At 33.4% G+C, this 27,355-nt stretch overlaps 2 protein-coding genes across 2 annotated transcripts in view; both read right to left on the bottom strand.

Moving 5' to 3' along the window:
• LOC132741326 (E3 ubiquitin-protein ligase rnf213-alpha-like) overlaps window positions 1-6,265 on the bottom strand; it is a 57,170-nt gene extending 50,905 nt beyond the window's left edge. Inside the window, exon 1 of the mRNA XM_060729470.1 lies at window positions 6,178-6,265. The gene's annotated coding sequence lies outside the window, so the exon portion shown is untranslated. The remainder of the gene's footprint in view (window positions 1-6,177) is intronic.
• Window positions 6,266-13,910: 7,645 nt separating this feature from the next.
• LOC132741323 (heat shock 70 kDa protein 12B-like) lies at window positions 13,911-27,109 on the bottom strand. Its single transcript, XM_060729456.1, has 8 exons — window positions 26,964-27,109; window positions 20,020-20,164; window positions 19,451-19,602; window positions 18,416-18,643; window positions 17,900-18,055; window positions 16,341-16,473; window positions 15,566-15,774; window positions 13,911-15,036 (listed from the first exon to the last, which is right to left on the bottom strand). The coding sequence occupies exons 1-8, from the start codon at window positions 26,964-26,966 to the stop codon at window positions 14,539-14,541; spliced, it is 1,524 nt and encodes a 507-aa protein (XP_060585439.1). The 5' UTR covers window positions 26,967-27,109; the 3' UTR covers window positions 13,911-14,538.
• Between the last annotated feature and the right edge of the window lie 246 nt (window positions 27,110-27,355).

Consider the following 27,355-nt stretch of genomic DNA (forward strand, 5'->3'; position numbering starts at 1 on the left):
TAAAAAGTGTACTGCAAATATTTGTGCACATTATATTTAATCAATAAATTACATGCATTCATTTCTTATTGGAAAATTTGACTTAGAATTTATGGAAATAAATTTCTAATTACCTCCCTTTATTTACATGAAATGTTAAATTGGGTAATATCTTTATAAACTAGAGGATGCTTTTGTAAAAAAGCGCATGTCTCCCCCACTGCTGAGAATAACTGTGAATGGAAACAGGAATGGAAATGGAGATAAAAGAACAGAGTATATAAAACCAGACAACTGATATATCACTGATATATCAATAATAGTTAAATGTCCTCACTGATAAGAACTCTAGTTATCATCCGGAAATGAGAAAATGACCAATGGTCACTGTGACCTTAACCTTTGACCTACTGACCCCATAAACAAGAGGGATCATCTGCTCAATAAGACCAATCATCCTATGAAGTTTGAGGGTTGTAGGTCTAAAGGAACTCTAGTTATCATCCGGAAAGGAGAAATTAACCAACGGTCGCTGTGACCTTGACCTTTGACCTACTGACCATTAAAACAATAGGGATCATTTGATTAATAAGACCAATCATCCTATGAAGTTTGAGGGTTGTAGGTCAAAAGGAACTCTAGTTATCATCCGGAAATGAGAAATTGACCAACGGTCACTGTGACCTTGACCTTTGACCTACTGACCCCAAAAACAATAGGGATCATCTGCTCTATAAGACCAATCATCCTATGAAGTTTGAGGGCTGTAGGTCAAAAGGAACTCTAGTTATCATCCGGAAACGAGAAATTGACCAACGGTCACTGTGACCTTGACCTTTGAACTACTGACCCCAAAAACAATAGGGATCATCTGCTCAATAAGACCAATCATCCTATGAAGTTTGAGGTCTGTAGGTCTAAAGGAACTCTAGTTATCATCCGGAAACGAGAAATTGACCAACGGTCAGTGTGACCTTGACCTTTGACCTACTGACCCCAAAAACAATAGGGATCATCAGCTCTATAAGACCAATCATCCTATGAAGTTTGAGGGCTGTAGGTCAAAAGGAACTCTAGTTATCATCCGGAAACGAGAAATTGACCAACGGTCACTGTGACCTTGACCTTTAAACTACTGACCCCAAAAACAATAGGGATCATCTGCTCAATAAGACCATTCATCCTATGAAGTTTGAGAGCTGTAGGTCAAAAGGAACTCTAGTTATCGTCCGGAAACGAAGAATGGACGGACGGACGGACTGACGGACGGACAGGGCAAAAACAATATGTCTCCCCCCAGTTTGAGGGTTGTAGGTCAAAAGGAACTCTAGTTATCATCCGGAAATGAGAAATTGACCAACGGTCACTGTGACCTTGACCTTTGACCTACTGACCCCAAAAACAATAGGGATCATCTGCTCTATAAGACCAATCATCCTATGAAGTTTGAGGGCTGTAGGTCAAAAGGAACTCTAGTTATCATCCGGAAACGAGAAATTGACCAACGGTCACTGTGACCTTGACCTTTGACCTACTGACCCCAAAAACAATAGGGATCATCTGCTCTATAAGACCAATCATCCTATGAAGTTTGAGGGCTGTAGGTCAAAAGGAACTCTAGTTATCGTCCGGAAACGAGAAATTGACCAACGGTCACTGTGACCTTGACCTTTGACCTACTGACCCCAAAAACAATAGGGATCATCTGCTCTATAAGACCAATCATCCTATGAAGTTTGAGGGCTGTAGGTCAAAAGGAACTCTAGTTATCGTCCGGAAACGAAGAATGGACGGATGGACTGACGGACGGACGGACTGACGGACGGACAGGGCAAAAACAATATGTCTCCCCCCGAGGTGGGGGAGACATAATAATGCTTATTGGAACTTACAATATTGACAAATCTTAATTTGAGCATCATATTTATGAAATAAAACCATGAAAAGATTATGTTACAGGATCTTTATCTAAACAAACTTTATAAGATTTTTAAATAACAGGGGCATATTATGGCCCTGGATCTCTCACTTGAGAGACATTGCTAGAAAAAAGTTAAAGCCAGTAATGAGGTCACATTGGGTTTTTTCTTTTTTTTTCCCCTTTTTTCCAGCCTGCATTATTTTTTTTAATATTTGTAGATGTCTGCTGGGAAATACTCGAGGATAAATATTTAAGCTCTTGGCAATGCATTTTTACGCAAGAAGACTTAAAGGGATGCTCAGGCAAATTAATGACAAAAATATAAAAATTATCTTATGTACTCAAATCATGCTAAAATGACATTTGTAAAAGTCCCAGCATGAATTTCTGTATAAATTCTATTTATTTTTTTGGTTTGAAGCGTAAACACCGTAGGGACCTTGTTACAGTATCGCGCTTTCTGGTAACAGTACAGAATTTTCAAGATGGAGGATTATTTGTGGGGAAAACGGGTAGGTGATTTTATTCCAGTCCATACTACAAGTAGTTCAGTTTCTACAGGATGTACTTGTGCTTTGCTTGTAAGGAACTGGATCCGATGTCTAGTCATATATTTCTTCAGACTCTACACCGCAGATTTTTCTCTATATTCCCTCATAAATATGCAGATTTGACAGATTGAAAATTTGAATCAAGAGACCAACGCATTTTTCTCAAATTCCAACATTATTTAAGCATGCCTACAAAAAGTAAACCTACAAAACGTTAGTCCTTTGTGTTTAGAAACGTTTTTCTTGCATATCAGACTGGCGTTTCCGTTAGTTTTACCCATGCCGGAAATTTCATCTGGCATGGGGGGTTCCAGATGAGTCGCGTGCTGTACAATGGCACGATGAAGATGACGTCATTTTACCGTTATGAATGATTTTGTAATTCATACGCTATTGAATGAAAGTAGTTACGGTTGTAATGATATAAATTTTCATTGAAAGTAAACATAAAGAATTTAAACTATAATGGAATATGGTAGAATATGCAAGAAAAAATATCTGACATATGTTTGCGGTTCGGATCGGAATATCCGTCCCTCGGTCACCCGCCCATGGGCGGTAACTCGGCAAGCCTCGTTACCGCCCAATGGGCGGGTCACCTCGGGACGGATATTCCGTTCCTAATCGCAAAATATGACAGATATTATTAATAAAAGTAAATGACCAGTTGAACCTATTTTCCTGTTCGTTAAATGCGTTTGTCACGGGGGGACTATTCCTGGATATTGCCAAAATGAAAAATAAATTTGTACCTTCTGCCAATACGACACATAGATTTGGTTTTGTTCACACATCTGCATGATTTAATATCAATTCTTCAAGAATGCAAGTAACATAAAGTGTTAACATGAAAAATATGGATACAGTACTGCTTTTGTATGGGAACTGCTCGCATGCCAGTACAGGTATCTATATGCTTTTGATACGTATGTTTCCATAAGACAATGGATAGGGAAACAAGCAAATTCGTTGAATTTATATCCCCCGCCGAGTACTGGTTATTATTAACACAACAACTGAAGGCATAAGGCTTTATTTATATATTAATCATGGCATAAACAGTAATATTCTTTGAACTTGATAAATATTCAGGGCAATAACAGAGCCATAACTTTGTGTTAAATAGTAAAATCTGGAAATGCCAATGAGATGTATGCATACTACATAACTAATCAAGGGCCATAAATCTGAGTTATAAGTATCTGACCAAGGCGACTATATACACATCTCCTCTTAGTATCCCATAAAGTTTCATTGAATTCCAGCCAGTAGTAGCAGAGAAGTAGGGAGGAAACAAATATTTTTCTATATGGATACTGCATAACTAATCAAGGGCCATAACTCTGAGTTAAAGTGTCTGACCGGAACAAGTCGACGATATGCGCATCTCCTCTTGGTATTGAAGGTTCCCATAAAGTTTCGATGTATTCCAGCCAGTAGTTGCAGAGAAGTAGCGCGGAAACGATTTTTACTCCATATGCATACTGCATAACTAATCAAGGGCCATAACTCTGAGTTAAAGTGTCTGACCGGAACAAGTCGACGATATGCGCATCTCCTCTTGGTATTGAAGGTTCCCATAAAGTTTCGTTGAATTCCAACCAGTAGTTGCAGAGAAGTAGTGCGGAAATGATTTTTACTCTATATTCATACTACATAACTAATCAAGAGCCATAACTCTGAGTTAAAGGGTCTGACCGGAACAAGCTGACGATATGCGCATCTCCTCTTGATATTGATGATTCCCATAAAGTTTCGTTGAATTCCAGCCAGTAGTTGCAGAGAACTACTCCGAAAACGATTTTTACTCCATATGCATATTACATAACTAATCAAGGGCCATAACTCTGAGTTAAAGTGTCTGACCGGAACAAGCCGACGATATGCCCATCTCCTCTTGGTATTGAAGGTTCCCATAAAGTTTCGTTGAATTCCAGCCAGTAGTTGCAGAGAAGTAGTGCGGAAACGATTTTTACTCTATATGCATACTACATAACTAATCAAGGACCATAACTCTGAGTTAAAGTGTCTGACCGGAACAAGCTGACGATATGCGCATCTCCTCTTGATATTGATGATTCCCATAAAGTTTCGTTGTATTCCAGCCAGTAGTTGCAGAGGACTACTCCGGAAACGATTTTTACTCTATATGCATACTACATAACTAATCAAGGACCATAACTCTGAGTTAAAGTGTCTGACCGGAACAAGTCGACGATATGCGCATCTCCTCTTGATATTGATGATTCCCATAAAGTTTCGTTGAATTCCAGCCAGTAGTTGCAGAGGACTACTCCGGAAACGATTTTTACTCTATATGCATACTACATAACTAATCAAGGGCCATAACTCTGAGTTAAAGGGTCGGACTGGAACAAGCCGACGATATGCGCTTCTCCTCTTGATATTGATGATTCCCATAAAGTTTCGTTGAATTCCAGCCAGTACATATATTATAGAAATAATATTTTAGCTTAAATATAAACCTTTCCATGATTTGTTTGAGCTTATGAAAAAAAAGTTAATGTTGTTACAAACTAAATTAATTTGGCCAGAATTATCACATTTTGATTTTCCCATTTGTACCCTATAAAAATTGAAATACATGGCCATCAAAAATAGCTTTAAAAACACTTTTACACAATTATCCATTACAGAGAATATTTAAACTTAACCTTATTAATTCTATAAATTTGATTTTAAGGGGTATTATTTTACACTTACAGTTAAATACTTGTTAATAAAAATATGATTACAATAAACAATTTTTTTTTAATTTTAAGCTTTAACATGATATCACCTAAAATGTTAAAATTTTAAAATACTTATTTATATTCATGAATAGGCCATATATGCCCAAAGTTTTTTTCTCACAGCAGCTTAACAATAGATGCCCCCTGTCACTTGATATACAATTATCCAATAAACCATTTAGGTGTCAGTCACCTTCCCTGGCCAGCCTGGTCATATGGTCTAGTGCACTAGAAGTGCACACGGTGTGCACTTCTAGTTCAGCTCTAGTGCACTAGAAGTGCACAAGGGTGGGAAGTTTAGTGTGAACTCAACTGTAGTTGCAGAGAACTACTCCGGAAACCATTTTTACTCTATATGCATACTACATAACTAATCAAGGGCCATAACTCTGAGTTAAAGGGTCGGACCGGAACAAGCCGACGATATGCGCATCTCCTCTTGATATTGATGATTCCCATAAAGTTTCGTTGAATTCCAGCCAGTAGTTGCAGAGAACTACTCCGGAAATGAAATTCGGACGGACGGACAACGCCAAAACTATATCCCCCTTCCGATTCCATCGGCGGGGGATAATTACTATTAAATTACTATAGTACTCAAAACCAGGAAAGTCATACATATTTATGGCAATAAACTATAATGGAATACTTTGATTGAAACTGTTAAAAATCTTAATTTACTTTTAATTTATTTAGCAACAGTTTGATTTAATACCAAGCCTTTTTTAAAAGCTCAATGTGTATGTTTTAATAATGATGCAGTCGAGCAAACAGTAGCTGGGGCATTTTATTGATCAGATAATTATCTTTTGAAAACGAAAGTAGAGTCTTATTTAAGCTCTCAGTCTCATTCGATTACCCAGACAACACTGCGTATAAAATATTTTTGTTTTATTTCTCCATCTATTACACAGACGTAAAATATTCAGCAACAAAAATCGCATACAACATGAATCTGCTTATTTAAATGTACCTGTCAGTATTTTTTTCCAGGGTTAAAACTTTAGCAAAAAGATATCGTTTTTTCCAGAAATGATCAAAGCGAAAGTATAACTGCCCTCTAGCGGATCAGGTTTCACACAACCAATTTATAAGGTAGAATACTACTATATGTGTTCCTTCATTAACTGAGTTAACTCTTACAGATATGTCCACATTGTTTGAACAACAGCCATTTAAAAAAACTTTATATTATTAATCTTTATCATATTTTGACACAAATAGTAAAAATAACAAAAGTTTGCCGTCTTAAATGCATGAAAAATATTGACGATTTAAGTAAAAATTTGTATCAGTTCAACAACAAATATGGTTTCATCAATTAAATAACAGTTTTACTTACTTCGTCTCCATTTACAGTAACTTTAGAAGTGGTAAGAAACACCCAGTGTTTTGAAATGAAAAGAAACAAAACCAAAGAAACGCATATCTGAAAAAGAAACTGGTTTGTTGTAAGAAAAAAAGGAGAGGGGTCATATTTTTCAATTTTCTATGGGGCATCCTTGTATCTTCAAATAATTATTATCTAAATACAATTTGTGCAAAAAGGATCTTACCAAACAAAAATAATGAATTAGAACAATAAATTAAAAATAAAAATTTGGCTCCCAGTAGGATTTGAACAATCTTTGTATCCACACTGAAAATGAATACTCTTCACAGAGGAGCAGACTGATCTTGCTGGACCTAGTACAGTACTGTATACTGGTAGGAAAAAAGTTTAATTTATTTCTATACTAAAATCTGATCTTAACTGTTTAGTGATTAAACTGATCATGTACAGTATATCTATTCTTTGGAGAATTATAAGAGACTATTTACATGTCATTCAATAAATGTCTACAAACATTATTTCATCACTGGACCAAGCTTACATGTAACAACAAAATGAGTTTCTGTTAAAAAGAGCTGTGAAATTCCGGCAGGATATGATATAAACATTATAGGCTGTATGGATGTAAAAAATTATAATTTGCATTTTTTCTGTTCAATATGACTTATATTTGAAAAAATGAAACACTCTTTGACTGTTCGATATTTCGAAGTAATCGCCCATCCATGTATTTTCATTTGATAGTTTTTTAGGAATAATCTTGTTCGTGAGTTCAGGTGTGTCAAAGTCCCAACAACAGGCTTAAAAAAAATGTCCTAAAACAGCTTTGAGACAATGAAAGGGAAATTGTTCAAAATGTTAAGTGATCCATACACGAAAACTCATCATATTCCGAAATTAAATAAAAAATTGTTGACTGACAAACTATTTACGTTTCAACAAAATATTTAAGTAGTTCAAAAACCTCACTAGAAGGTATGAAAATAATTGGAAGCTTGGCATCTCTTAATCCTGAATAGAACATGGCATACATGTGTACATATATTTGGAAAACTTGTGGACGGATTATCTTAATTTGTCAATATTCATATATTACTTTACTTTTTAATTTGATGATAGTCGTTTCCTAGGATAGAGGTCCAATAGACTTAATTAGCTATGTGTTAAAAGATATGTATTGCAAAAGAAAAAGCAGATTTTTTTTAATCTAGCTCCTGTCGCCATTTTTTTCTGTCATTCAAATCATATTGTAAACTTGTCTGAAAAGAAAACTTACAAAATCTGTCTACAAAGGGTTCAGTTGCCGAATATCTATGAATTGCAAATGTATTTATTTACTAGACAGCTGTAAATTAATTAATTTTCCATTAATTTTTCCATAGATAAAGGATTTCGATCTGCTGTATTATAAATTCGTAATGGATTTTTTTGACATAGACAAAACAAGATCAGTATCAATAGAACGATTTCTGAAAGACGTAGGGACGAAAGGAATAATTGACATATGAATATAGCTGCGTAGATTTACCTTGTTATCTGTCTCAACTCTTTTTCCTAATACTGTGAAAGAAGAAAATACAATTTGGAAAAAAATATTCAGGCAAGTCACGCCGGCTTAAAATCTATGCTAATTCTGTAATACTTTCATCTGTCAAACTTTTAATAATTCGGACACTTAAACTCGTATGGAATGAACATAGACGTTAAAATTAAATTAAAAGAAAAATAAACCGCTCTTTGTTCCCTGCGTCCTTTTTTACTGTTGAAAGGTTTTTACAGTTCGATCATACAAGATCATATAATAGGCTTTTAAAGGACAAAGATGTGACTGTGGATATATCATAAATTAAAAACAACGCAGAACATTAGTCTTAAAACGTCCTCTTCTTTTGTCAACATCGAAAACCATTATTTAATAATACACGCCCATATCAACCATATAAGTACATGTAATTGCAAGTTGGACATAAAAAGTTGATAATTTGATCATTTTTGCCAAAACATATAAAGAATACTTAAAATTAGAAATTAATATTAAATATAATATAATTTAATGATATTAAAAATGAGATAAACAGCTAAAATCCCCAAAACGCCTGATACGGCAAATTTATAAGTGTTGCAGGTACGTTTTGGTTGACCCTGTTTTCATGGACATATGTAGTAAATGCAAGCTGTTGTAAAGCCCCCTAAGACTGGATTAAAAGTGGAATTCAAAATCTAAACATGGAAATGGTGAAATTTTGAATTTAGAATTTACAAATTTATAGAAATGTATATATGGCTTTTCCAATAAAAACTAACGCTACATACATTAAGTATAATAGCACAACTCATAACAGGTCCTATATATACATGTACCATGAGGTTATAATACATTTCTGAGTACAATACTGAATTCTACTGGATGAGTTCACAACCGTCGAAACTATATTAGAGGAGTAGCTGGCCGAGTATGAAATATGTTTTAGAGGTGTGTACTTGTCCATTATAATAATTATTGTTCTCAACAATGTATAATGAGCTCTTTATTTTATACCAAATATTGACATTTTGACAGAATTTTGATACTTTAATTTGAATTTGATTTTTTTGGACTGTAAAAATGAAAACGAGGCTATATGGAGTATGATATGCATTTAATAAAGATATTTTGGACTCCAAAAATGAAAACGAGGCTGATATGGGTTGCGATATGGATTTGCTATCCTCTTTTTGAAAACGCGTTTAGATTGATCAGATGAGATCAAATAGTGATTTGTAATGGAAAATCGCATGATGCAAACACTGAAAGTGCATAAGTTGTGAAATACCATACCAGTCAGAAAAAAAATAATTCTGGCACAATTCAAAGTGAGTGTGGAACTTTGGTATATTACTTTAAAAAATGATGTTACGGTTCTCTATGAGATTAATAATACATAATTTTTGTAGCAATTATTATATTAAATGTTTAAATTTCTGTTTTCTTGTAAGCCAATTACTAGTAGTTGTCACATATAGTAATCTACAGATCCTGGAAATTATTCACTTTTTATATCAGACGTTCTTCTTTACACCGATCAATTATATATTATATTAATAATATTTGTAACTTTTTTGACATTATATTGCACTTTTTTGATATATTCCTTAGATTTATTTGATGTTCAGGATGAACTTAGCAGATATCATCTGCTAATAATCTAAAGCTACAGTCTCACTTACATCCCGGCAGAGCCCCGGTAGACATCCGGGGTGATCCGGGAACGACCGGGGTACGACCGGGAACAACCGGAGTACATCCGTAACTCTGCCGGCAACGTCCTGGATGATCCTGGATGATCCGGGAACATCCGGCATTCGATCCCGGATGGAATAAAATATTTAATATCACCGGGGTGGTCCGGGATGATCCGGGAAGGTATAGCTTTGCCGGCTTCATCCTTAGCTCTGCCGGGAACGACCGGGGTTATACCGGGGAAGCACCGTAGCTCTGCCGGCACAAACCGGGGATGATCCGGGGTATGATATAGCCGGTAGAGCTACGGTAGAGCTACGGTAGAGCCCCGGAAAATGCCGACAGAGCCCCGGAAAATACAGGCAGAGCCCCGGATGATAAAGGTAGAGCTACGGTTGATCCCGGTAGAACCCCGGCAAAGCCCGGATCATTTCAAAAGAATAACGACAATTTGCGATGATTGCACTTGCTGGTATTAAAACCCCTCTCATTTCCCTTCTATCCAGTATGGCATCAGGATTTTTCAGAAAATCATCATGAATAACTATTCCGGAACAATAGATATTATATTAAATAAAAATTATGTATCAATGTTATCATTTTCGGGCGTTTTCAATCCACCGGGGTTCTACCGGGGCTCTGCCTGGATCGTCCTGGGCTCTGCCGGGGCTCTGCCTGGATCGACCGGGGCTCTGCCTGGGTCAACCGGGGCTCTTCCGGTGTCATCCGGGAACGACCGGGGAAGCACCGGCATGAACCGTAGCTGCACCTGGGTTCTGCCTGGATGATCAGGAGCGCATCCTGGGTGGTTAGTTGAGAACTACCGTAGTGCTGCCGGGGTAAGTGTGACCGCAACAATAATTTCACCCCGGATCGTCCCGGATCATCCCGGTAACTTACCGGGATGATCCTGGGCTCTGCCGGGAGTAAGTGAGACTGAGGCTTAAGGATACAGTATATTGCAATGATAGTAGTGCATGTCATGACATTAGGGCAAATACTGCTGCTGCTTACAAGTTTTTAAAGTATTCGTCAGGGAATAATGTATAACAATTTGCTGCCCCCTCGTATGAAAACTGCAAGACATGTCCATGTGTAAATTTTTCAACAGTTTTCTTAACTTGCTATATAGGATTATTTTATGGTAAAAAAAGATTGAATATACTGTATAAACACAATAAATACATACAAAACAAACAACACGAATGACATTGTTGTAGTGTCGTGACCTCTTTAAATTTTTCTCATAAACTTTAATTGAATTGATGCAAATTTGGATTTTTTTCTGCACAAGTTCTTGTTAACAGTTTCTGACCAAGTAAAATTCAGTTTACTTTTAGACAATTAGAAGCTTCATGATACATTTAAGTTAAAACTAAATATAATAATGATTAGCTGTTGCATAATCCGATATTTTAGACTTAGAAATTATCTAGACATATATGTGTCACGGTATTAAACTGTTCAATAATTAAGGGAAATAGTGTCTAAGCGGCCAAATAGCATAGTCGGTAGGGACGCGGTACGGTATTCAATAGGTCACGGGTTCACTTTCAACATTATTTCAGCCTGTAATATATTTCAAGACACTCATTACGGCATTGTATGCTTCGCCAAAGTCGAGCAATGTCCCGACTAATCTTTATTTTCATTTGTCTGCATATAAAGAAGATGGAGAGTCAACTTCCCCATGATAAATCGTGTTTACTTGTATATAACAAATACTAAGGGCAATATGATATATTTTGAGTAAGCAGTGTCGTATAGGCTCAAGATAATAATGATAATAATAATAATATTTTTTTTTTATTTTAAAAAGGTTACATATAAATTATAGGACAAATATATTAACAAATTTTGAACAAAAAAAAACAAAAATACATTTTATTTTCATACGGCTTTCCAAAGAAAGAAAAAGGATAATTATTATATCACAATCATAACAATCATAACAAGAATTTGTAACAGAGTTTTATATGAAGCATAAAATTGTGCTATTTCAAAAGATTGATATGGATCTAAGGACTTTCAGTCCAAAATTATGATCAATGCTAGACCTGCAAATGCAACAATAGATTTATTAAAGAAATAAAATGAATGTTAAGCTTTGACCTCTTAGTGTGACCTTGACCTTGGAGGTAGGGGTCCAGGTGTTGTGCTTGACATATCGTCTTATTATTGTAACTATTTTCAAAATCCCTTGAACTATGAAGATGTTATAGATGGGACACAAAATATACCCTCTAACAGACTATGTTAATCTTTGACCTCTTAGTGTGACCTTGGAGGTAGGGACCTGACATATCGTCTTATTATTGTGATTATTTGTGCAAAGTATTTTTAAAATCCCTTGATATATGAAAAAGTTATGGATAGGACACAAAATATACCCTATAACAGACTGTGTAAATCTTTGACCTCTACATGTGACCTTGACCTTGAAGGTAGGGACACTGGTGTTACACATGACATATCATCTTATCATTGTGACTATTTATTCCAAGTATTTTCAAAATCCCTTGATCTATGAAGAAGTTATGGACAGAACACAAAGTATACCATATACATGATATAACAGACCCTGTTAACTTTTGACCTCTAAGTGTGACCTTGACCTTAGAGGTAGGGGTGCAGGTGTTGTACTTAACATATCTTCTTATTATTGTGACTGTTTATGCCAAGTTATTTCAAAATCCCTTGAACTATAAGGACGTTCTAGATCGGACACAATATATACCCTTTAACAGACAATGTTAATTTTTGACCTCGAAATGTGACCTTGACCTTGGAGGTAGGGATGTAGGTGTTGCGCATGACACATTGTCTTATTATAGTGACTATTTCTGTCAAGTATTTTCAAAATCCTTTGATATATGAAAAAGTTATAGACCGAACACAAAATATACCCTATAACAGACTATATTAATCGTTGACCTTCAAGTGTGACCTTGACCTTGGAAGTAGGTGACCGATTGTTACGCATGACACATCATCTCATTATTGTGAAAAATTGTGGCAAGTATTTACAAAATCCATTCAAAGATAAGAAAGTTATAGACCGGACACGACATATACCCTCAAATAGACAATGTTGACCTTGAATGAGCAAGTGCGACCTTGACCTTGGAGGTAGGGGTGTGGTTGTTGCGCATGACCAATCGTTTTCTTATAACAAACATTTGTGCCAAGTTATTTCAAATTCCTTTGATGAATGACAAAGTTATGGACCGGACACGAAATATACCCTATAACAGACTATGTTTATCTTTGACCTCCAAGTGTGACCTTGACCTTGGAGGTAGGTGACCGGTTGTTGTGCATGACACATCTTCTCAATATTGTGAGCAATTGTGGCAAGAATTTACAAAATCCCTTAAAAGATAAGAAAGTTATGGACCGGACACGACATATACCCTCAAATAGACAATGTTGACCTTGAATGAGCAAGTGCGACTTTGACCTTGTAGGTAGGGGTCTGATTGTTGCGCATGACACATCGTCTTATTATAACAAACATTTGTGCCAAGTTATTTCGGCAATCTCCTGGTTTAGACCCCTATGTATTTTTCAGGAGTAAAACTTGCATATAATACACTAAAGAAAACGGAATGAGCCTTATATATACTCCTGGTTTAGACCCCGGGGTCTAATCCAGGATATAATCTCCTGGTTTAGACCCCTATGTATTTTTCAGGAGTAAAACTTGCATATAATACACTAAAGAAAACGGAATGATCCTTATATATACTCTTTAAAACTTGCATATAATACACTAAAGAAAACGGAATGAGCCTTATATATACTCCTGGTTTAGACCCCGGGGTCTAATCCAGGATATAGCCGTTATTTCAAATTCCTTTAATAAATTACAAAGTTATGGACCGGACACGAAAGTGTGACGGACAGACGGACGTCCGGACGAATGGACAGACGGACGGAAAGACGGACGGACAGACGGATGAACAGACGGACGGAGCCTATTTCTATATCCCCCTTATTTCTTCGAAAAGGCAGGGGACAATAACCAAAGAGATATTAACTATATAAAAAGTACAAATAATCACAAGCAAGTTTATACGTAAAGTCTGTTAATGAATTACATTTGTAATTGGTTTATTCTTTCCACAAATAAAATGTACTAGGGTAGTCGTTGATATTTATTGAATGCCTATATACAATTCATGTACACAAATTATACGACTGAAACGTATGCTTATTAATAATGATAAAATTACGTCGAAGCTAATTGTCATGTAACTGTGTTGTACCTTTTGGTTACAGTGACACTTATTCAATCCAAACTTAGAAACTGGTTCAATGTTTTATTCATATCGACAAGTCACTTAGGACACGTTCCACAGCTAGCTAAAACACCCGTTGGTGTGAGAAGAATTTTTACAAGCTACTCTAAAACATTGAGAAATAACTTCATCGTTCTCAAGCCATATTCCCATTCATTTATTTTGTTATTACTTCACAAACATTTAAAATAAACATGATTCAACTATTTAATGCAAACGTATTGTGCATGCATATATTCATCAACACATTTCATTTCTGTTTAAAACATTATAGAAGAAAATCAACAATCGTATTTCTTATTTTACCAGTAGCTATTTCTGTGCATTCGACAACTATTTCAGTGCCACCGAATATCATCTTTACTTGAACTGTTCGCCCAATGCCGCTTCCTGACATAGAAATATAGAGTTTTCCAATTTGTTCGGACCCTGGTTCGTCTACATATTTCGGATCAGATTTCAGTGTGGCAAAGATTCTAATTAGCCCATTTTGAACGTTATGTGACACGCTTTATATATTTCTTTAGATTGATACTCACCAACAATTAATGTTTGACCAGCACGAACATGTACAGAAAATACATCTGAACAGTAAGTTCTACCTTCGATTATTATTTCCTTCTCTATAGGATGAATATCAGGATCAAACTCATCCACAACTGCAACACCGTAAGTGTATTTGCTGACTCTCTCTGAGATCGTGGAAGGACTGTGGCCAAAAATTACTGCCCCTTTCAATACCGCAAGTCCAGCGTCGTTCGGGACAATAACGCCTAGTTCAGGAAAATTACTTTTTACTGCTTCGTGTAGCATGTTAGACTCGGAAAATCCACCTACCATGATGATTGCATCTACTCCGTCGGTTACAGGTTCCTTTAACAACTTTTTAACATGCTCGACAGTTTTAATTATCGATATGTCAAAAAAGCTTTTTGCAAGACTTGCTTCCATTCCAAGTTTATCTGTTTTCAATTTTAGCTACGAAAGAAACAAATATTCATCAATGACTGTGCTGGTTGAAGCTTTACTTGTTTTGATGTACCATTGAAAAGTTATATACACAGTGGTATTCAAATATTCAGTTCTTGACTCAAGCTTTACTTATCAAAAATTCTTTTAAATTAAAACAAAACAATCAAATAACCTTTTACAAATCTCCAATTACTCCAATTTTACTAGATTTCCCACTAAAATATATGTATACTTGTGTTCTTATTCAATAATCCAATTCAGAATACTAATTAATCTCTTTTACGTGAATAATACAATATCAAAAAAATATCATTTACATGTGATATTAATGGTTTGGCTTTGGGTACCTGACGATGAAATGCCATTGACTTAACCCGAATAATAAGTAACAGGTTGTAAAATTGACCATCAACATATTTGAATATTAAACTGTCTGACATGCTTTTATACTCTATTCTTTTAAAAACAAATATATGGAGCAGCTGCTAGCAAGCGTGAATTAGCTCAACATGCATTTCATTATTTTTGTAATTACCTGTTTAGAATATATTGAATCATCAATCACTTTTTGCAGTGATTTACGCTTTAGTTCTTCGATGAGTTGTATAAACGTGTACGGAATTTTAAGACGTACTTTCTCGTCACTACTCGACAATATACTTCTTTTCTTGCCTTCAAATTCTCTTAAAAGCTCCAAGTAGTCCTCTGTATATCTTTCCTTGAATTTTAACATCACACCAGAACCTATTAAAAAATGTTTTTATATGAAAATGTAATTTTGCCTCAAAGACATTACATTTTTCCCCTCCACTACCACCCGATAATAAAAAATTCAAGACATAATTGATTATTGGAACGAATATGTTAATATTCAGTATAGTCATTAGCATTTTAAAGTTAACAGTCCTGATTTCGGGAGTACATATAAGAAACTGGGCTATCCGCGCAATATTATTCCATCTATTTAGCATTATTATCAGGTTCTTTAGTAATTAAATAATAGACACAAGGCAGGAGAGTAATTTCTGCTTTTGTTAAATTCTTAGAATCTTTCCAATAACATCGAGTTTTTACTAGGAATGTCACCACAAAACAACGTATAAATCTCAAGTAAGGGAATAAGAAATAACTAGTGCAATTTTACTGATGATATTCTTTCTAAGAATTATAGAAGGCATCATGTAACAGAGTTTCTTCTTAGATAGATTTATTTACAAAAATCCACCGAAATGATAGAAATATTAAGTATCTTTCAATATTTCAATTATTTTTATTATTAATGACATTTACACATCAGATACACAACATACCAACTAGGTCTACTAAGAAGTCCAAAAAGGCTTCATCAACTCTTGTACCACCCCAATGTCCACCACTGGCCTTGTAAAGTTCCTTAAGTTTTCCTCCATGGAGTACTTCATGTACAGTGATATCAACTGTGCCTCCTGTATATATATCAATAAATGGGCTGTATTAATTTTCGCAGGGACAATCCAACACATGCATTACTTATGGTCTTTTGGATGATTTAGACACACTAGTGTTGAAGCCGTACGATTGACAGAAATCATGATCACAAAGTTAAAAAGAAATACACACATGCTTTTTCCGGCGAACGACACTTAAAATAGTCTAATCAAGTCAAATAATTTATTTGCAAAAACATATACATGTTCATCGCCAAGTAACATTTTGGCGGTACAATACAAAGATCAGAAAAGTAAGATGCATAGTTATATTATAAAGTATACATACACATAATTAGTTTTCAGCGTACATTTTTTCAAACAAATGTATGAAGTAAAATACAATATATACGATTATTACCAAAAATAGGTTCGAATTTGTAAAAAATGCACTTACTGCCTTAGTCACGTAGTAGAAATACGGTGATAAATAACTCAAAATCAGTCGTTAATTGCATAGTTATAAAACGTAAATTATTTCTTGAATTGTGAATATATTTACGTAATAGTTATAGTACATACGAGGATATAACACTGGCTGGGGCGACATCAAGGAATGTTTCTGCTAAAAATTGGCGAGGCCGTAAGGCCGAGACAATTTTTTTTGCAGAAACATCCCGAGATGTCGCCCCAGCCAGTGTTATACCCCCGTAACTAACGACTTTCATATACTATAACTGTTTTATCGCAATGACATAATGTTTTCTTTTTATTGTAATAGAAACAAATAAATAAATAAATCGTTCGCTACATTACAGTTATTTATGGTAAGGCAGTTTTTTCAAGTTGTTTTCGCTGCCGCCAAAAATAAATACAAAAGACATCCAATATTAGAGGCGGATTGTATACTGTTACCAAGATTGATTCAAGATTAAAGGGCTTTTTTCAGTGGAAATAATTCATTCAGCGGATGTACCTTTTGATTAAACGAGAGTAAATTTCATTTCATTAATTATCTTCGTTTATATTTTTCATTGTATTTATATATTTATTTTATTTTATTGATTTCATTTTTTTGATTTTATTTTTTTTTTGCTACTAGGAATTGTCGTGACCACTGCCCCATTGGAGCCTCTATAAAAAAAAAACTGCATTGATATATACAAGGTGCGAAAAAAACTCGACCCAGATATAACATTCATTTTTTTTCCTATATGAATCAATGAAAAAACTGTACTGTTATATATCATTACAGCTTTGAAATGCTCATTGAAGTGTACTGAGTATAATGGGTTAGTAAGAACAAAGGAAAAGTTCCAAACCATGCGATAATTTCTTAAAATATCAGTAAAGAGGTTAGATTTCTTGAAATATTTTGTCTCATCTGGAGGATGCAACTTTCAGTAATGCTAATTCGATTATTTATTCGTACTTAAAAATGAAATAATGTAAAACAAGCACTTTCCTCCAGCGTCCAAAACAATGTAGCGTTTTCCGGGTAAAAAGGTATTAAGTGTAGTTCTATCACTGCTGATCATTTCAATGGGTAAATGGCGGCAATATAAACTTGCTGCTTCAGGTTCAAGAGCAATACTTAGTTTGTCTGCTGGTATTCCAACCTTGTAAAGATATGCAAATACATCTATGAAAAATATTGCTGGAATACATCCTGAATGATAACGTGACTAACTTCAATTAAATGTCATGTTTGTCGACTCCAGCCAAGGCCTTCATTGTTACAAAAGGTATATTATGAATAATTTGAATCTAAATAATTGTCAGCATTTGTGAGCTTTGTATAAATCTGCAAACATTTAAATACAGATATTTCACTATTCCACATAAATAGCAAGATCGATGATTAATGGATGCTTTTATTTTTTTTTTTTGAGACGGCCTCAAATTTAAAGTCGGCCTCAAAATAGTTAAGAAATTCGCATCGGTTGAAATCATAGAAAAGCTTTAATCGTTTTAAGTACCTCATGGGCAGCTTCTCTCATAAACTGCTTAGCAGCATCATTCCATATCGCCGGTACTGTAAGAACCCAATGTATTTCGTCTGCTTTGATTCCACAACCAAAAGTGCGTTGTTGCAACACGGACATGAGGTCATCTTTCATGTACTGTATTGACAAAGATATGACGGTTTTTGCCGGAAGACTTTTCTTTCCTGTTATATCGTAAATCATCATGTCTCTTCCTAGGCGCTGTAACAGATGAAATATCAATAAATGTATTTTAATTAGAATTATAGTTTGTTTGTTTGTTTGTTTGTTTCATTTTACGCCTTTTCCCAACAGTATTTCAGTCATATAGGCGGGTAGTTTCCTAACCATCGTTCCTGGGGAGTTACACCAGTACAAGACTACCTTCCTCCGCGCTAAACAACCAAAGCATCTCCCGGGGATCGAACCCACGCCAGAGAGGTAACTGGATTAGAAGTCATCGACTCTAACCCCTCGACCACGGAGGCACAACATACCATGCAACTATTTTAAGATGATAGGTTATAATTTTTGATGATTAAAGTAAATAAAGTTATGTAAATATGTTCTATTGTAATGACTCTGCAAATTATTCTATATTGGACGACATGCAAGTTTGATGAATCACATGTATATGCCAGCTATATCAAATGCTATAGTGTGTCTGTGTCCTGCCGTATTGCATATACGTACCCGAACCTGATTTAACGTTGCTGACATATCGCATTAATGGCATTCAAAACTTTTGCTAGCCTCGATCATTCTCTAGCTTCTCTAGCTTAGTCCTCTCAAGTATTCCAAAATCAATATATCATAATGATAACACTTTATAAATTAAATCATTGTTGTAAAAGCAGTTTGTTCTTTCGGCCATCATTCTAACATTGGATTCATCATAAAGCAAAAGATGTATTCCACCTGTATAAATTTTCACTATGAAAACTGTACGTGAACATTGAAAATAAACTGGTCAAAAGCTTCTGTATATTAAGCAAAACACAGACTTAATGCTTACTTAATTATACTTACCTGTTGTTCATACAACTTCATTTTAAACCTTTCAAAATAGTACCAATGCTCCTGTTCTTCGTCTTGAATAAGGTCAATATACTTCTTTTCCGCGTCATAGCCAAAACTATGCAATGTTCGCCCATCTGGCTCTATCAAAATGGTTGTTGGTCCTAAAAACAAGCATTGTTTTAAATTGTATACATGTAATTTTATTTTGTTACACAAAGACAACCTTTTCAAAGAGTCATCTTGACGATTAATATCAATATGCGTGTCATCAAAGCCTTCAGGAGGCATTTTATATATAGGATGATCACACTAGGTGATGTAAGCCCACTACATGTATTCATTTCATCAAGTTTACTTTTTCTTGCAGCCAATGGTTTTGAAGTTTTTTCCGAGGAAACATCATTTGCAGTTAAAGTCATTCCGATATTAATACGTAATTGTATACTAGTATTACGAAAACTCCTAACAGATTTATGTACTTCAACTGTTTGATTGGAAAGAAAACTGGTCTATTGCTCAACTTAACATTCATTTATAAACAACCAAAGGGAGATCAAAAACACTTTTAAAGAACTTACCTTTATAAGAATATTGTCTACCATTCCAGTTCTTCGTAAATACCCTGGTTGGGACGCTTTTAAATTCATGTCGAAATGAAAATCCCCAACTGGAATACGTAGTTCCAAAATCAATCGCTGCAACCAGAAGTGTGAGTGATGCTGCCTAAAATAGATTTTAAAAAGAATTTATACATCTGTGGATGTTTCCAAGTTCAAACCATTTCATGTTAAATGTTGAATTATGCTTATGCCGGTGTAAGTGGACGTTCATGGTAACTTGCACTTTTCAATTCCGTCCATGAACGGACTCTTTCGAACTGAGCTTGCAACATTCAAATATTAATTCACTATAGGTATACCAATTGCTAACACAGGCATAATGGGTCTTTAAACTCCGTCGATTTCTTGGCGAAGTTTTCTTTGAAACGAACTATTATATAATAAATTATTGACATTTATATTAGCTATGGCGCGCGAGGAAAAAGGAGAGGTAAGTAAAGTATGCATTTTCTTAGCGACCATAAAGTGCAGGTTATGGAAAGAAAATAGGATGTACTCTTATTTAGGATAATTATATTCTCTAATCATAAATAACATTTAGCAAAAATAATTGCAATTTTCTGTTTTTAATCTGCAAGAGCGTACAGACTGGTACTGAGTTCGTACATTGATAATGATATTTTCCAAATGTACGTACAAAATACTACGTACTTTGTTTAAATTTCGCTACCTTTACGACTAATCACCTTATGTTCAGCGCTACCTTTTTCAGTAGAACATGTAATAAAATACAATCATGCGTTTTATCCATTATTTAAACATTACCAAAAACATGTTCGACATTTCTAAAGAATTAAAACACATGGATTTCTGAGACATTATGTGCCTTTAAAGAGCCAATTACAGTTATTGAATAATGCACTGATTTAGCAGCGAATGATAGAATAAATCAAGTATTTTTGTGGGCTTTATATGTTAACAATGATTGGTTGGGTTTAACGTCGCACCAACACATGCAGTATAGGTCATATGGCGATTGAACAGTTTTACTGGTGGAGAAAAACCACAGGTGCCCCTGTTTACATTCTCTCAGTCAGAAACGGTAGACGTTTCGTAAGCCAGCTGGATAGCTTTCTGACATGAAGAATCCAAATTCAATGGCGCGGCTCGAACCTACAGCGATGAGAGGCCTAATGAACGTAACCACTCGACCCAGGACGCCTCAAATATTGACCACATATATGGCAAGAAATGAAATATTATTTCTATATTCATTGCCTAACGGCGATTTCAATCATTTTTAGAAATGCAAATACTTTTGATATTATAAAGTAGATGGTAATAATTATTTTTTTTTTTAATTTGTAGCTTTATTTTCTGATTTCACATACAAACATTATAACATATCTTGAAATTCACAAAGACATACAATAGTATATAAATTCATATAAGTTCACAAGGACATTACATAATTATAGTATTTTCTAAATGCATATGAACAAACATTAGACATTTTCAGATACTTCTTTATAATTTACAGTTAATATTTGACCTATTCTTTATTTTACGATAAATGAGTATAGTAATGTTTTTTTTTTGAGCTCGTAAAATCAAAAATGGACATTGATTTTCTTGTAAACAAACTATTCTCTGAAATTGTTACAGTCTAAGTCATCCTTTTACTGGAAAGGAAAAAAAACAACAACAATAATATGCCTTCTGAACAATCATGAATAATGACTAATGTCTTTGTTAAAATTATTATAGTATATATACCTTGTTATAATGATTTGCCTGTAATTCCAGATTGAATTTTTTTTTATACAAAAGAGTTATCTAAAAAATGAAAAAACATATGCATTAAGGGGTCAATTTAAATCTTAGAATTATCTACATGAACTCAAGCAAACAGATACTCTCCTTGCATAGTTCTATCAATATAAGATGTTAAATGCATAGTTCTAACATAATCATATGAATGTTTAAAGCTTGAAGAAAAAAAATTAAGAAAAATAAAGGTTCAAGAGTGTCAGGTGGATGTTTTTTTTATCTAGCTTGTTGAACAAAAAAAAAACATCTAAAAGATGGAGCAAACCAAAAGTCAAGCAAACCATGATTTTTACAAAAATCACAGCATTAAGTTATACATTAATTAAACGCATATATAAAGTAAACAAATATACTACCTGTCCTGTGTCGGTGTAAGTGATGCTAGTGGGGCCCAAATTATATTAAACTTATTTAGATTAAAAGTTTGGACAGCGACCAATTGTTCTGCTTTAAAATAGGAAAAGAAATGCTTTTTAAAAGTTGAAAAATCAGGTACTGTCTTTTTCATCTTACTCTGATATATATAGTATTTAGCAAGTATGATTAACTGGTTTATCACTGATTTATTTGTTTTATTACCAAGAATGATATCAAGTTTAGACCAATTAACATTTACCGAAGGGGAAGATTGATTCAGCCATGTCTTTAAATTTTGCCAAAATATATTCACAAAATTACAGTCAAAAAACAGGTGTGGTATAGTTTCACTCGCAGTGTGACAAAAAGTACACAAGTCATCTTGTCGTAAACCCATTTTAAGCAAAAGTTGATTGGTGCCTAATATTCTGTGATTTATCCTATATTGAAACCATTGTAATTTAGTTTCATTTAAAATTTTAAAAGGTAACTTGTATATATTTTTCCAGTCTAGATGATTGGTGTTAAGATCCCTTAACCATTTTGATTTAGAAACAATATTAGTGGATTTATATACAAGTGTATCATAAAATATTCTGCAACCCTTTACTGATGTATTCATCATCTTAATAAATAAAGGTTGTAATGGATTTACTTCTTTTATTGAATTATGGGAAATTCTTAAGGAATCTAAAAGAGTGTATGATATTATTATATTGTAAAAAGTTTGTGGTAAAGAAATATTTGTTTTGAAATTCCTGTAGAGTATAAAAACTGCCATTTTCATTCATAAAGTTATTTATAAATATTATTCCACTGTTAAGGTAAGATTTATCAATGAAGGATTTTCCACTTATCTTAAACTTATGATTGTACCAAACAGGTAGAGATAAAAATTCATTCCATGACTTTATATTTAAAGATTCCATATAGGAAACATAGCCAGACCAAACATCTTTCCAGAAAATATTTTTGATGTCCTTTATTTTATATTTTACAAAATCAGAACCAAATTTATCATATGATTTAATAAAAGGACATATTGCTTCAACTAAAGATAAGTATTTACCTTTACTATTATAAAGTCTCCTTAGCCATGTAAGTTTAAAGGCTGGTAAGAAGGATATAAGATCTACCATTCTTATACCCCCATCTTCATAATTTTGAGTTATTACACTTCTTTTTATTTTATCAGGATTATTGTTCCATAAAAAATTATAAAATAAGTTTTGTATCTCTTTAATCAAATTTTCTGTAGGGCTAGGAAGACCCATTATTAAATGGTTTAATTTTGGAAGTGCTAAAGTTTTAATTACTGTATTTTTCCCCAATGGTGTAAGAATTCTTTTTGACCAAATCTTTTTGAATTATAGTTAACTTTAATAATTTCATCCAGATTCAGTGTAAATATTACCCCTAAGAGTTTAAAAGATTGTTTTTCCCATTTTAATTTAGTTGTGGACATAGTTCCATGTTATTATTTTTCCTAGATCCGATCCAAACTGCATTTGTTTTTTCAATATTTACATGCAGACCAGATATTTTAGCATAAAATTTTAAAACATTTATAGAGGTATTTAAAGATTTTTCTGAACCATCCAAAATTAATGTAGTATCATCTGCATACTGTGATATTAGAAATTCCTTATTATTTATCTTAACACCTTTAATGTCTTTATTTTGTTTGATTAGCATTGACAGAATTTCTGCGCAGAGAATAAATAAATACGGTGATAGGGGATCACCTTGTCTACAGCCTCTATGAATGAAGAACCAGTCAGACAAATGGCCATTTACAGTGACACAAGACTGAATGTTATTGTAGAAATTTTTTATCCAAGACTTAATGTCTTCACCAAAATTAAAAAACTCTAAAACCTTTGACATAAATTGCCATGAAATAGAATCAAAAGCAGTGGCAAAATCAATAAGTAAAAACATTGCTGGACGCCCATTTTGTTCAGTAAAATTCATTAGATCATAAATTAATCTAACATTTTCACCAAGGAACCGACCTGGAATAAATCCCGTTTGATCTTCACTTATTAAAGAACTTAAAATAGGTTTTATTCTGTTAGCAATTGCAGCAGAAGCCATTTTATATGAAACATTTAAAAGTGATATAGGTCTCCAATTTTTTAATATTTGTTTATCTTTATTACCTTTTGGAATACAGGTGATCACACCTTGTTTTTGGGAGATTGATAATTCACCCTTTGTAAAAGCTGCATTTATTGAACGGGTTAAAAATTGACCAAGTTTTGACCAAAATACTTTATAAAAGGCGGCAGTAAACCCAGAATTGCCTGGTGCTGAATAATTTGACATTTTCTTTAAACTCAATAATAATTCATTAGATTTTAAATTTCCTTCCAGAGATAATTTTTCATTTTCTGATAATTTTATTTTGAAATTAGGATGAATGATATTTTCAAGATCTATATCTTCAGTCTCTTTATAAGCATATAAGTTTTTGTAATGATTTTCAGTTTCTCTCAAAATTTCATCTTGATTTTGTAACAATTCACCAGACTTAGAGTATATCGAATTCATTAGTTTTGAAGTAAAATTTCTATTTTCTAAGTTACAAAAATATTGAGTTGGTTTTTCACCTTCTAGAATCCATTTTGCTCTTGATCTTATTAGTGCTCCTTCTAATTTCTTTTGTCTTATTTCAAAAAGTTCTTTCTTTTTTTCTTCTAGCAAGGTTAAATCACTTGAATTTGAATTTTGGAGCATTAAAATGTCTTTTTCAATTTTTTCTAACTGTTCCCTTTGGTCTTTAGATTTTTTTGAAGAATATGCTATGGTTTTGCCCCGTATTTCCATCAGTAATGTTTCGAAAAATAATTGATCACTTATATTCAAAATAATATCTGTATCGCTTATAATATCTGGATTTAAATCAGATGTTTGAAACTCTGAAGTATACTGACTTCTTACACATTTAATAAGATTATTTATTTCAGAAACATATTGATGATGTTTAAGAAGAGAGTTATTAAATTTCCAGTAAGAATTTCCTTTTTTAAATTTAACAAGATCTAAAACAACAAGTGAATGATCAGTTCTATAACCAGGAAGGATATCTGTGCTTTTAACACTTGTATATAAATAACTTGAAATCAAAAAGAAATCAAGACGGGCTTTTTTGACAGGGTTATTTTTGAACCATGTATATCTGTTAAGTTCAAGGTTTTGTTCTCTCCAACAGTCAATCAAGTCATTTTCCAAAATCATCTGTAAAACTAATTCCCTAGCTTTAGGATTATTTATTGATTTGTAATTAAAATAATCTATTAATGGATTCAAAACTAAATTATAATCACCTCCAAGTATACAATAATGATCTATGTTATTAAGTTTTTGTTGAATTTGACAATAAAAGTCTGGGTTGTCTCTATTAGGACCATATAAGCAAAAAAGGCTAAATGTTTTTGAGTAAATTTTACAATTTTTGGTAATAATTATTTGTCCTTCATAGCCGAATGATTTTATAATTAGTTATTATGGAGGTCATTGCTCTAATCAGATAAACTGGAATATAGTCATATGGCATATACATACAGTGTCGATGTAAATTAAAATATATACAAACGGAATGTGATAAAGATAATGTTATTAACTCCTCCGAATTTTTAAAATACATAGCAATAATGTAAAACGATCGACGCGCTGAAAAATCAATGTTATAACTTAAACTTGTTAGGTATAATATTACAAACTATACAAATTGAATATCGATATTTTATAATCTTAATTTTATGATCTTTAAATCTTGTTGATAATATTAATTTATGTAAAGACATATTCCTGTTATTAGTTTATCTCTCTCTCTCGGGAATATATTGTTAAAACAGAAGAAAAAATTAATACGTCTTCAGGCAGCTATATTAAGGTATTACCACCCTAATGGATACTATAAGAAACTGAAAAATTGACAACATAGATTAGTTATATGCCTTAAAGGACACCTGTATGCAAACTTTTGACAAAATTTACCTTACGGTTTACGAGTTATGTACACCACTGGATACTAGTATTTAAAAACCTTTAAATTTCCTATTGATAATTATTAAGAAACAAATGATAACAAGCAGCCAACAAATGACTGCAGCAAATTGATACATTCTTTTCAAACAAGTTTAAAATATGTTTAAAAATGTTTCCTTACATCTCCCATTTTAAACACCTCTTTGACCATTTCCTGCTCAGAGAGATAAACACAAAAATCCCTAAAATGTATCTAAGTGAAGGGCTTTTTCAAAATGTGTATAAATAATTTTTTGGAAGTATACTGACTGATCTTGTCAATTTTTAAATCCCTTTACCAAGTAGTTTTAATATTATTAGACTTTGTAAATGAATCTGACATTATTTAGCCAGACTTATAACTATAATAAATATATAATTAAAATGAAACCTTTCTTTTTCTTTCCAAATTGGATCTGAACGAAACACAAAAATGTTAAAAGAAAGAAAGAAAATACCCATGACTCTCAGTTTCAATACAGTTGACAATACATGTAGCCTTCCAATGCAGAGGTATTGCATTAAGGATGATAATACTCTAAATATTTATTACTACTGGCATGTACTTAATTACATGTACTACTGTTGACCAAAAATGAATGAAAGTTAACTTTCGGTTTTGTTTTTGTCAAAAATACATCGTCCATATTTAATCACATCAAATTTAAAGAAGTACTACATCAAAGTTAAAACAACAATAACAAAAACAACAAAAATACGCATTTTGCTTTAATTATTCTTACCATGTATTTATCCTAGTCCTTTTAAGGACACTAACAGACGAATACTGATATTAATAATTATTTTAGTACGTGTGTTATAGGTCAGTTTATACTTCCTCTTTCGGTTTTCATTGTTGCAAACGGTCTTAATAGAAGCAAAAATGTGAATTTTGTTTTGACATAAAGAAAAATAAAGGAGGTGCCCGTCAAGTCGTCAATGTCGCATAATTTATCAACACACACACACGCGCGCGCGCGCGCGCGCGCACGTACGCATGCATGCATGTATACATACATTCAATATCTGTAACAAAAACTTATATATTAATTTTTTAAGTTAATAAATTAGTTGAATGATAACCGTCACGTTTTTCTTTAAATGAAAATACAAACTTTTTTAAATTTGAAGTTAT

The sequence above is a fragment of the Ruditapes philippinarum genome, unplaced genomic scaffold, assembly GCF_026571515.1.
Source record: "Ruditapes philippinarum isolate M1 unplaced genomic scaffold, ASM2657151v2 ctg1247_1_1_1_1, whole genome shotgun sequence".
NCBI classification, from domain to species: domain Eukaryota; kingdom Metazoa; phylum Mollusca; class Bivalvia; order Venerida; family Veneridae; genus Ruditapes; species Ruditapes philippinarum.